The sequence below is a fragment of the Drosophila virilis genome, chromosome 2, assembly GCF_030788295.1.
Source record: "Drosophila virilis strain 15010-1051.87 chromosome 2, Dvir_AGI_RSII-ME, whole genome shotgun sequence".
NCBI classification, from domain to species: Eukaryota; Metazoa; Arthropoda; class Insecta; order Diptera; family Drosophilidae; genus Drosophila; species Drosophila virilis.
Genome location: NC_091544.1, coordinates 4,619,739 through 4,631,717, shown reverse-complemented (window position 1 = coordinate 4,631,717; position 11,979 = coordinate 4,619,739). Strand labels below are relative to the sequence as shown.

Sequence of the window (11,979 nt, the reverse complement as noted above, 5' to 3'; positions counted from 1 at the left end):
CTCAACAAATTAATGAGCTGTCTAAAAGTATGCTATAAAAGTGACATATGTATATATGTCACTATTCGATACATATGCGTATGTATGTTTGCTTGTATGTGACGATGTGTGTGTATGTTGAAGTTGCAGGCAAATTGAATTTGAAACTAAAACTCGCCTCGCAGTGTTGGCGAAAATGTGGTGAAGTGCAGACGCGTCCCTTCCGCTCGTTGGCGCGTTGTCGTTTGCGTATTGTTTGTTGTAAGTGTCGCCTTGTTGTTGTTGTTGTTGCTATAATTACACTATTGCAGTTGTTGTTGTTGTTGTTGGTCTGGTTGCCGTTGCCAGGTATATAGGTACATATATACGGTTGGCTCAACTGTTGGCGTGCGCATTTTTATATTGTATTTAGGTTAAATTCGCGTTCGCGTGTGTGTTACAAAATGTTGGAAAGTGTGCGAAAAGTAAAATAAAAAAATAAAAATAAAAACAAAAACAAAAAGCTAAAGAATTGCTTGGCAACTTTTTTTTGGTGACGTTGAAACCTGTTAAGGGAAATCTGTGCGAAAAAAGAAAGCGATTTTTCGCCGATAGCTCGAAAACTCGACCAACTCCGAATGTGAATACAGAAAAAAGTTGTCTAAAAATAGATTTGATTTTAAAATGCAAATATATGTTGGAGAAACGCTTACTCATGTGCGCGCACACACACACACACACAGGCGCAATCAGCTAGATCAACGCACACACATACACACACACACACACAGTCGCACACGTTCAGTTAGGGTTTTTCCTCTGCTGTTGCCATCCCTGAAGATGCAAACGTTGCAGACTTTGCATAGCCGCTTCTTGTTCATCTGGCGTTTCCTGTGATGCCGCTTGGCAACAGCCGCGGCAACTAGAGATACATATGTATATATGTACATAAAGAAATATACATACATATATGGACGCTATCAAAACAAAAAGAAAAACAAAAGCAAAGACAGAGAGGCAGAGCTAAGGCACGACGCTGCGGCTTTAGAGCTCAGCTGGTCGCCAAGGGGTGAAGCTGCGGCAGCAGCAGGGCACACCTGAGTCCAAGTGTGCGAGTGCCGTTAAACGAGATCTGTCAGATACATTTGCGCCAGCGAGTGTGACCCATACAAGCATACAAACACACACACACACACACGCACGTATACAACACGACAAACGTATCTGTATTGGCTTGCGAATAAAAACACAAAGCGAAGCTAAAAACTCACACACACTTGTGCCTGTGTACATGCAAGTGACCGTGTGTGTGTGTGTGTGTGTGTGTGTGTGTAGAGCAGCATTTAAGTGTGTTTGTGCGCGTTACCTGAATATCGCGACTCGCGAGCGAACTGGCTGCTACCTGTTGATGAGACCTCACGGCAGCAGCTTTTGAGATACTTTGTAGTGCAAATATCGTGTGTTTAGCATATGTGCTCCTCACCCGCCAGACTGTCTGCCGTCTCTTCCTGCCGTCCCAGAGTGCCTCGCTTCCACCCTCCCCGCCCTCCCTTCCTGCCAGCGTTCTTCCGTTCGCATTGCACAAACGACAAGTGCTAATTTACTTATCACAAAATTTGATTTGATTACATTTTTATCTAATTGCGGCGCACAACCGAGAGTGCGGACACACACACACACACACACCCGCTCACTGCGATTTGCGTGTGTTTGCGTGTGACGCACACAAGTGCGAATTCATGCCTAGCCTCTTAAGTTTCCCATAACATGCGCCACTCTCAGCCGCAACGCCAAAGGTGCGATAAGCAGCGACGGCGGCAGCGACGGCGACAGCGACGGCGGCAGAGGCAACTTGAGGAATGTTCAAGAAAACGCCAACTCGATTTCATACCTGATCAGTTAAACAGAGAAACGCGCCGCGATCGCAACGTAGATTTCCGTTTGGTTACGTTCAATTACCACGCGCGATTTTTTTACGAGGCGTCTAAAGCGTCAACGCCCCCTCCCCCGCCACGCTGTTCAATTGGATTTGATAGCCGTTTGCTGTGGGATTTGTTTTTGTTTTGATATTGGCTTTTATTTATATATGTGCCCATATATTTGACAACGCTTGGCTGCGCTTAGGTGCCAAGCCACCAGCCACTCGAAGCGAACCGAAAGCCAACAACAACAACAACAACAACAACAATAACTAAAAGAATAATAACAATTTAGTTGCTTAGTCGTCAAGCTGAATAACCAAAGAGATACAGAAACAGACAACAGACATTAAACAAATAAATATTGAACAGTGATAAAGCGTTCCGCAACTGCGCCAAGTGCTGCCAAACCAAAGAACTGCAGAAATAGTTGCGCCAGAAACAACACACAGATACACACACACACACCAGCACACACACAGTCAAAATGCTGAAAACAAAATCAAGCGACGACAAGCTGGACACGCTGCTCTCGCGATCTGCGGTGCCCATCATCGATCTGGCTCATTGCGGTAAGTCCAACTCAACCATGCAGAGTTATCCATGTACATAAATTTACCATGTGGGTTCAACATGTGCCTGGCTTGGACTTTGGTGTGCTGCCAGTTGCCAAGCACGCCTTCAGCTACAGCCACAGCCAGTGCCAGAGCAACATTCGCTGATTAATTAGCCACAGCCCTGACTCATTGCTAGATAATTAACAGTTGTTCATGTTGTGGTTTTCTCTTGCGTGTCTGTGTGCCTGTTAATTGCAGTTGCCTAATTATGCCCTTTTTGCTGGCATTACAACTTTGTCGTGCATTGTGTAACGCACAGAAACAGACCTAGACCGGATTGGAACACTAAATTACTGTGGTAGAATGTAATATTCATTTCTTTTACTTATTAGAGGCAGCCTCTTTCTTCTTATCGTTATCTACTTATCATACTGTTATAATTAACATAGACAGCAATACCATAACAACAAAGTTGATAATATAGCTAGGGCTACTGCCAGAGCAGCCGACGGGTTGAGCTTAGTCCTAGATCTTCAACAGTTTCTATACCCTTTTTGTGGGTATTATAATTTTGTGATGTTTAATATTTGGAACAGGTCGGATCGGAGCACTATATCATATAGATTGCAAACTTTTTTTGCCTATAAAGATATGACAGTCGAATATGGCATTTATTAATTTAATTGTTCTCCCCATATATGAGCCATATCTTGTCAACATCGGGCTTGTATTCTAAATCTACAAGATATTCACAATTTTCCTTAATTATCTCGGCAAACTATAAACCATAGTTCTGTAAGGGTATTTAAACTTCAGCGTGCCGCTTTCTTGCTTTTTTTTTGAATTCTCAATCTATTGCACTATCGATATTAATTATTGACTTGTGCTACTGACACCTGCCCGCTGTTAACTAAAACGCTTTAAAAAGTTAAAAAAAAGTACATTCAGCATGTTAAAGCAAATGTTAAAGTTAAACAGGCTAGACTAACACAGCTGGAATGTTGAGAGAATGCAAATTCTTCAGCTAATATTTTGCATCAAAAGCTAATTAAACAATATTAATTTGTCACAAAATATTTGCCGGATCATGCTGCACATATTTTAATTGTTAGCTAACAAATATTTATCCGAATGTTTTATAGTTAGTCATAATTTGGTAGGCCATAAAACTTTTATTGATACTAAAGTAAACACACAAGTTAATGGCCCACAATTATTATATATCATGCTTAGTGCATTTTGATGGCATAATATTACCATCAAAAATAAATATTGTCTATGCATGAATAATTTGTATATGATATGGCATATCATACAGGATAATTATTATAATTTGAACAATTACTGAACACCAAAAATATTTTCACTGCATTTTGAATAATTACTTAGCGAGCACAAAAATGTAAAGCGCAAAAGGTCTGATATATTATTTACACGTGTTAGGCACTGTGGCATAAAAATACTTGTTTAGTTGAATTCTATAATTATTTAGAATGCATTTATGCAGATAGTATGTCTATATTATGTAATTTTATGCATATTCATACCATCTGCATGATACATATTTAATGAAGAACTTATTAGATTCTATTTAAATCCAACTGTAACTGACAATAATTAATTGCAATATAAAGTTATATTTGACAGTGCGATGAAATGTGAAAAAAGTTGAGGTTTATATTTGCCAAGCAAAAATATATACTCTTAACGTTAAAGTGCCTGTTAACTTAGACAGCAAAATCGATAATAATAAAATTCAACTAATAATAACAATAAGTTGATGCAACATTAAGTTATATTTGACACTGCGATGAAATGTGTAAAATGAGTTAAGGCTTATATTTGCCAGGCTGAAAAGTGTATAATAGACTTAATGTTAAAGTGAATGGTAACTTAGACCGCATAATTGATTATAATAAAATTAAATTTCAATAATTCAAATAACAATAATTAAATGCAACATAAAGAGATATTTGACATTGCGATGAAAGAGCTGAGGCTTATATTTGCCAGGCAGAAAAGTGTATAATAGACTTAATGTTAAAGTGCCTGGTAACTTAGTAAGCAAAGTCGTAAATCGATAACCTGATAATAAGGCTGCAAATTGTTATTGCTGATTTGTATCCAAATTGTTGATGTATTTAGCAGAATGTGTATTCCATACTATGACAGCCAGGGAATATGCGCAATAGGCAACTTCGAGTCGTAGCCAAGCCATGCCCAAAGCGTTGCCCAGTTGACCTTCACTGGAGCACTTGACCTCCGTGCGACGACTTTGCTTCCAAACATTTCAGCCATTGACCCCCAAAAAGTAAGTAAACAAACGGCATTGATGGTTGAAAGTTGTGCGCCGCACAGTTGTGTCAACGGAACCTAAATTGCTTTCCAGCTGGAGAGGTTTTTGAACTACTTGGGGCATATGAAGTGCTCCACAGCATAGTTTTGTGCCTGGCATTGCAAGTCAATTCGCCGAGTGCGGAAATTCAAACAAATATTGCAGCACAATATTTACAAGCGCGTATTTATTCGATTTGATTTGCCTTCTGATTTTATTTTTATTTTGTATTTCTGTTTTGGTATACATTTGCATATTTGTGCTGCACTTGTTTGGGGGCGTGCGGGCGTCTCTTTGGTGCAGTGTTTGATTTGTTGTTTGAGCATCTATATTTACGCTTTGTTCGGGGTAAGCCGCACAACAAACTGGGAAACAGGCCCGCAGCTCGTGACGCATTTGGCCAGTGAATTCCCCCAGCTGCGTCACTGGGCCCGCGCCCACTTGGCCGACTGTCAACTTAATTGAAACATGCGGCTGAGAATTAAACAAACAACAGCAACAACAATAACGACGCGCTTTCTGAATCCGATTAAAACCGGCTTTAACCTGCACAGCCTCGTATATCTAGCCAAAGTTTAACTCTGTCACGGCTCAGGTGTTAAACGAAATATTTGTCATGTTATGTTTTGTTGTGGACTCTCTCTCTCTCTCTCTCTCTCTCTCTCTGAGGAATCTGACGCATGCAAATGGCCGAATTTAAAATTCTGCTGGCAGGGAGGGTCATTTCGATAAATGATAATTGGTGACAATTCCTGGTTGATACCGATTGCGTTTCTTATGCATTCAGTAAATACTCTTTTGAATACGGTTAAGATATACCCACACGAAAACTCAATTCTTGACCCATGTAGTAGTTGGATGTTGTACAGATTTTGCTTATAGGAGGAGACATCATATCAATGTAATATTAGAGCCATAAGATATAGAGCTCCGATCCCTCCAGCTCCAATGTGTTGCCTGCATCTGGAAGATGGGCCTATATGAAGTTTCCTGAGGATCAAACAGACGCGCAAGACAATATCGTCTGATACAGATCAAGAATATATATAAATTTTAATGAAATTACTATTATAAGTCCAAAATTCAAGATTTCGATTTCTGGCTATGCCTCAAGTACACAAAGTTCTTAATGTATTTTGCAGATTTTTCGGCCAAGAATGTTTAGTATATTTTCCCGCATCCCGCATCATTTTCCCGGATCAAACAAACAAACATGACTGTATCGTCTGATACTGATCAAGCATATATATTCTTTATTGAATCGCTTTTGTGCATTCAAATTTTAATGAGAAATTTATTATTTCATCTTCAAGACCAAATTTCAATATTTCGATTTTTGGCCAGGCCTCAAAGTTTTTAATGTATTTTGCAGATTTTTCTTGCAAGAATTGTTTTATTATATTTTCCCCCTTTTCAAATACTTTTGGGCATTTATTCCAACGATCTTGGACTTGCGATTGCAAAACATCAAAGAAGTACAGACTATTTTCTATAAGTGTTTGTGTTTTCGAATTATAGATTTAATAAAAAGTATTTTATTGGTTTTGAATCGCAGCGAAGCTTTTTACTATATTAATATAAATGTTTTTTTACCCACACTCAGCCAGTTGGGGCAGACGCCCATTCAACTACGCGCGTTTTATTTGCCTATAAATAAAAATATTCTATAAGTATGGTCGAACATTTATGTGTACGGCATTCCCCAACTAAATTGATGCTATTAAGCTGTTCGCGTCTGTATATATATATATATATTTAATCAATTCGATTTTCAATACAAACAAAGCAAAGCAGTTTCTAACATTGTGATCGACTAGAAAATGCTCATTAGGGTACCATATAGAGCATGGTTATTAGGCAGGGTATACACAGGTCTTCAACAAAAATATATACCGAAATACAAATGGACAGATATGGCTCTCAAAGCTGATAATGAATATTTATATACTTATATATTTTGTTGAAATTTCCTGTCGCATACAATTGCACAGTTTTATTTCACACCAGATTATATAGGTATAGGGTATAAGCAGCAGGCGTCGCGTCAATAGAAATTCCACGCATAACATACACAAAAAAGAAGAGTATACAAATCCACGTCAAACGCATCGACGTCTGTTTACAGCACAACGCAAATGCAAAGCCCATAAATATCGAATATATTGTGTGTATATGTATATATAAATATTTGGCAAACAGATCGAACTGTGTTGCCAATCAAATATTTAGAAATAGAAATTCAAAGCCAAAAACCAAATTTGTTGCCCCCTCACCTCACCCCCGCCCCCTCTCCACGATGTGGCAAGCAGCGTTCGAGGCGATGATCTTCAACGAATGCGACATGCGGCCTCCGTATATTATGCTCGCTGCTGACTCAATTAATTAGCCTCAATATAGATAAATTAGCGACAAGTTAGCGACTAGCATGCGAGCTGTACCAATTACAAGTTGCCGCAAATTGAAAAGTGACCCAAAACACATTTGCCGACCAATTGAAGTGCATGCAAACATGCTTCACAACGCATCACGCCCACAATTTAACTCAAGCACAACCAAACAGCACTACGAATCTGTATATAAAGCTATATCTATATATATATATATAACTGTGAGTGAACGCTAAGAAGGGGTTGTCGCAGTTGTGAAAAAAGTATAGTAAACGGATGCAAGAAGGCTTTGAGGGAATTTGAAAAAGAACTTTGCGAAGCTCTATTCGAAAATGATTTCACCCTTTTTTTTTGGTAAATCCACTCAGGGTGTATAGAAAATGGTTTTAAAGTTTGCGTTTTTGTAAATTTAAACTCACTTTCCAGAAAAATAAACAGCTTTTTTTCTATTCCTCTGATCGATATAAAACTAATTTTAAACTAGCTACAAATAATAAGAAAATTCTTTAGGTTTGATTAGCATGGAATAAATGATTGTTAATTAACCTTATGGCTATAAATCAAGTTAATAGCCCAACTTTTATTGCCGACCAATTTAAGCCAAAATTTAAATGCAATAGACTTTTTCAGTATACACAAATATTCGATGATACAATAAGATATACTGTATACATCGAAACTTTTTCGATGATTTTTTTTAATATCTCGGGTAAGAGCTCCGCGCGGAGATATGATGTTCCAAAACGACATACCTCCGCGCGGAGATGTAGGTGCTCCTAGTGCTTGCGCAGATCGAGTTTGTTTCCGATAATCGATAACTTACTCCGTTTTGGTAAATAATAAGAGCTAGAGTCACCAAACTTGACATATATCTTTTAAAATAGAATATATATGCATTTGATGTTGGAAGAAGATAGTTCAGGGTATCCCCTAGTCGGAAGCTCCCGACTAGAACCTCTTACTTGTTTTTATATAAATAAGGTTTTTTCGAAATGGTTTCACACTTTTGGGCAAAACCGCTGGAAAGTGCGAGTCGAAGTTTGTATGAGCCTAACTTTAAAATGCAGCTAAAACTTACTTTCACCCTTTTCGGCAAATCCACTTAGAGTTTTTGCTTTTCATTCGATCGACATCAGCTTGCCCGGGCAAAGCCGGTTAATGCCAGCTAGCTATGAGTAAGCCCATGTGCATTCAATCAAATGAAATCGAAAGGCTGCGTTGCGCTTCAATTGATGCCATTCAGAAGCCAGCCTGACCTCTCGCAAACGTATCTCATCGTCGTCGTCATGTTCATAAGGTTGCCCCCGAAAAAAAATTCCATAGATTTTGTGTTGTGCAAACACAACGAATTTAATGTATTTGCCGCCTGGTGACAGAAATCTGTTCTCTGGTTGCCCAAAAGCGAAGCGCGACACGCACTGATAACTACACATATACAACGTAATTAGTATTAGCCGTGAATTTTCTTGTTTATCAGTTTGAAAAACTGTGCGTCATGCTACTGATTAGAGTGCGGCCCAGGTGGGCAAGGTGGGCGGAGCGGGGCGGTGTGTGGCGTGCGACCAACTGAAATTGGCAATTATTTATTTATAGATTGCGCATACGCCCCGTGTGTGGCAATGCGAACGCATGGAAATATTTGCAACTATTTAACTATTCATATTCATTCATTGCGAGCGCTGAATGAAATAGATTTATTCATATTTTGATAGGAATTTTAAAGTACAAAAAGAACGCCCCATCACATGCACAATGTCATATCTCAGTGTGAGATAAGCGGGAGCTATATCTATGGACTTTAAGCTGTTTCGCATTGTTTGGCTGCATGCTCTTCAGTTATATGAGCTTCGTTTTGCAACTTTATTGATAGACAGTCCCAACCCCTGCCTCGACTTGACTCGACTTGACTTCCGTTGCGGTTTGTGAAGGTACTTTTTTTTTTATTTTTCATATAATTTTCCGCCCGGGAAAACCAAGTCGTGTCGTCGCAATGGCATTGAAATTGATTGCATTTACCTTTATTGCATTCGTTCGCATTGCATTTACCGAGCTGCGATGCTTTAAACCGACAATTTCAGTGCTCAAAATGGGTTTATATCATTTGGCCATTATCGCGTTGTTAGTGTAAATTGCAAATTCCAATTAGTAGAATATCCGACAAATTGGCGTGTGGCATTTTATTTTGAACTTTTGAGGCGTTTATTGCTGCCCATATAGTTCTAATATGTTTTGGGTTTTTGTACTTTAATTGGCGGTTGTTGGCCCATAAAATGGGCACACGATGTGCGAACATTTTATTTATGGTTATTGACAGCAACTGGCCGGGGCTTTAGCTATTATTATTATTATTATTATTATTTCTTATAGCTTGTTATTCCAGGAAATGATTGAAGTGGCAGTTCCTTTGCTATTCCCACGCCCACGCACTTAACTGATGATCGCTATCATTATATAATTGCAGGCATTGAGGAGGTGCCCGTCAAGTCGGTGGTGAATCGTGTCGGACATCAGCTCCAGAAGGCGTTATCCGAGAAGGGCATGGCGCTGCTGGTCAATCATGGCATATCTGACGAAAAGGTGACTCACATTTACTCTCATTACCTTACTTAAATTAACACTGTTTCGATTTAGCTGAAAACCGCCTGGGACCATTTGGATGACTTTGTGGATCTGGCGACGGATGTCAAGCAGCATTATATACGCAGCGATGGCGACAATCATGGCTATGTGAGTCCGGGCATTGAGCGCTTCGATGGCAAGACACCGGAGCTGCGACATGCGTTCAACATATGCACACTGAACGCGCAAAATCTGCCGGAGGAGCCGCTGCCGGGCTTTGCGGATCACATAAGCACGTTGGCCAACGACTTCAAGGCGCTGGCCAGCTTTATATTGCAGGCGCTGGCTGTCTCGCTGGACATTCCGCACACGTTCTTTCTCGAAAAGCACTCACACATGCTGTCCGGCGATCACGACAACATGACCACCCTGCGCATGCTCTACTATCCGCCCGTGGTGGACGATGAGCCCGGCCATGGTCAGAACGATGTGGTCAAGGGCCGTTGCCAATATAGCTACCAGCGCTGCTTATCGGATCAGCCGGACTTTCGGCCCGAAAACAATCCCCGCGATGAGCTCAACGAGCTGGACGGCGTCCAGAGCAATGGCAAGGATGGTGAGCTCTCCGAGCACAAGCTGGCCAATGGGGCCGTCATACGCTGTGGCGCACATGTCGACTACGGCACATTTACGCTGCTGGCGCAGGATTCGGAGGGTGGCCTGGAGGTGAAGCTGCCGGGCAGCGAAAAGTGGCATCGTGTGGGCCATTTGCCGGGTGCCATATTAGTCAACTGTGGCGAGATCTTGTCCATTTGGACAAGGGAGCGGTATCCCGCACTGGTAGGCAACAAGATACCAAGCAAAGGATTCCCAGCCTAATCCCTTCTCCTTCTCTTTCCGTTCCATAGCAACATCGTGTGGTTATACCCGAACAGGAGCACATACGGTCCCGTGGCCGACACTCAATTGCATTCTTCTGCCATCCAGACAATATTACAATGATATCTCCCAACGATCTGCCTCAAACCGATGCCGAACAGAATTCCGCGTGTCTCAAGCAGCGCAAGAAGTCCTTCAAGGCGGCGAAAGAGCGGTAAGCTTTTAACCTCCCGCCACAAAATACAAAAATTGTTTTCCAAACTTAACTAACTTGATTTCTTTTTTATGGCTTCTCTTTGTCTGGATTCAATTGCTGTTATCACCTCAAGCGTTTACAATGCGTATCAGTTAATACAGAAAAAGTTTAAAGATACGTATACCAATAACAATCACTCTCAATGACGTCCTCCCCCCCTTCACAACCCCTGTTCATCCGGTCATACGGCCATGCAGCCATCCGTCATCCAGACTGAGGAGAGAGAGAGAGAGAGAGAGAGTTTCCGTCGTATTTGAGAAAAGTCAACAACACGCATGTTGTTTGTAACTTTTTATTTTTAATATTATTATAATATACGATTGTAATTGCTTCATTTCTTTAGTTTGTATCATATGTATTTGATATACATACTGAATATTTATATACAAATACAATACATACAATTCATACAACATACAAATATAATACCTATATGTACTTATACATATATGTTTTGCACAATTCGAGTATTAATATTAGTTATACACTGACAGAACGCACACATATTAACATTTAAGTTAGATACAAGATACAAGATGCAACTATTTCCTTTCGCAATTCCAAAATTGACCGAGACTAAATCGGATATCAGAGACCATATGGACCAGATATCTTTAATCTGGCTGCGGTGAGTTTTAACGATTCCTTGAAATATTTATTTCAAGTAGCTTTTGCTTAAATTCCTCATACACATATACATAAATATATACTATATATATATTTGTTTTGTTTTTCTTCAACTATGCACAAAAAACACATTTAACAATTAATTTTGTTTTTCATTTGTATTTCGGTAATTTCATTACATGTAGTTCAACTTTTGGACATTCACCGAGAGTATTTGGCGCTGCTTGATTGATTGATTGATTGACACTGAGACACGAATGCCGCATACTCTCCCATATATATTAGTTGTATATACAAACTACATACACTTACTTATTAGTTAGAGACTAACATAATCGTAGAAAGACAAATAAAACAAATGGAAGAAAATCAAACAAAATTAATCAGTCATTAAAATGTTTATACAGTCGCGGGCAAGAGTTAAAAACAGCTAGAGCTTAAAATTGCCTGTGCTTATCATTTGACGAGCTGTTCGCACACTTTTGCCCATTACTGTCAATAT

The 11,979-nt window shown here is 39.8% G+C and overlaps 1 protein-coding gene across 4 annotated transcripts; it reads left to right on the top strand.

The window, feature by feature from the left end:
* Nucleotides 1-89: 89 nt before the first annotated feature.
* Nucleotides 90-11,312, top strand: LOC6629638 (uncharacterized). Of its 4 annotated transcripts, none has more exons than XM_070206954.1 (6): nucleotides 162-240; nucleotides 2,173-2,449; nucleotides 9,618-9,733; nucleotides 9,788-10,555; nucleotides 10,624-10,808; nucleotides 10,924-11,312. In XM_070206954.1, the coding sequence occupies exons 2-6, from the start codon at nucleotides 2,365-2,367 to the stop codon at nucleotides 10,994-10,996; spliced, it is 1,227 nt and encodes a 408-aa protein (XP_070063055.1). In that variant the 5' UTR covers nucleotides 162-240; nucleotides 2,173-2,364; the 3' UTR covers nucleotides 10,997-11,312. The 4 variants fall into 4 exon arrangements, with proteins under 4 accessions (XP_070063054.1, XP_070063055.1, XP_015027782.1 ...); XM_015172296.3 differs by having other exon boundaries at nucleotides 167-240; nucleotides 2,181-2,449; XM_032439082.2 differs by having other exon boundaries at nucleotides 178-240; nucleotides 2,250-2,449.
* The last annotated feature ends 667 nt before the right edge of the window (nucleotides 11,313-11,979 follow it).

Excerpts from the sequence above, each read along its gene's own strand:
- LOC6629638 (XM_070206953.1), top strand. The coding sequence starts at position 105 with ATGTGTGTGTATGTTGAAGTTGCAGGCAAATTGAATTTGAAACTAAAA. Across the intron at positions 9,734-9,787 it reads ATGGCATATCTGACGAAAAG|CTGAAAACCGCCTGGGACCA; the intron begins GTGACTCACATT and ends GTTTCGATTTAG. Across the intron at positions 10,809-10,923 it reads TTCAAGGCGGCGAAAGAGCG|CGTTTACAATGCGTATCAGT; the intron begins GTAAGCTTTTAA and ends TATCACCTCAAG.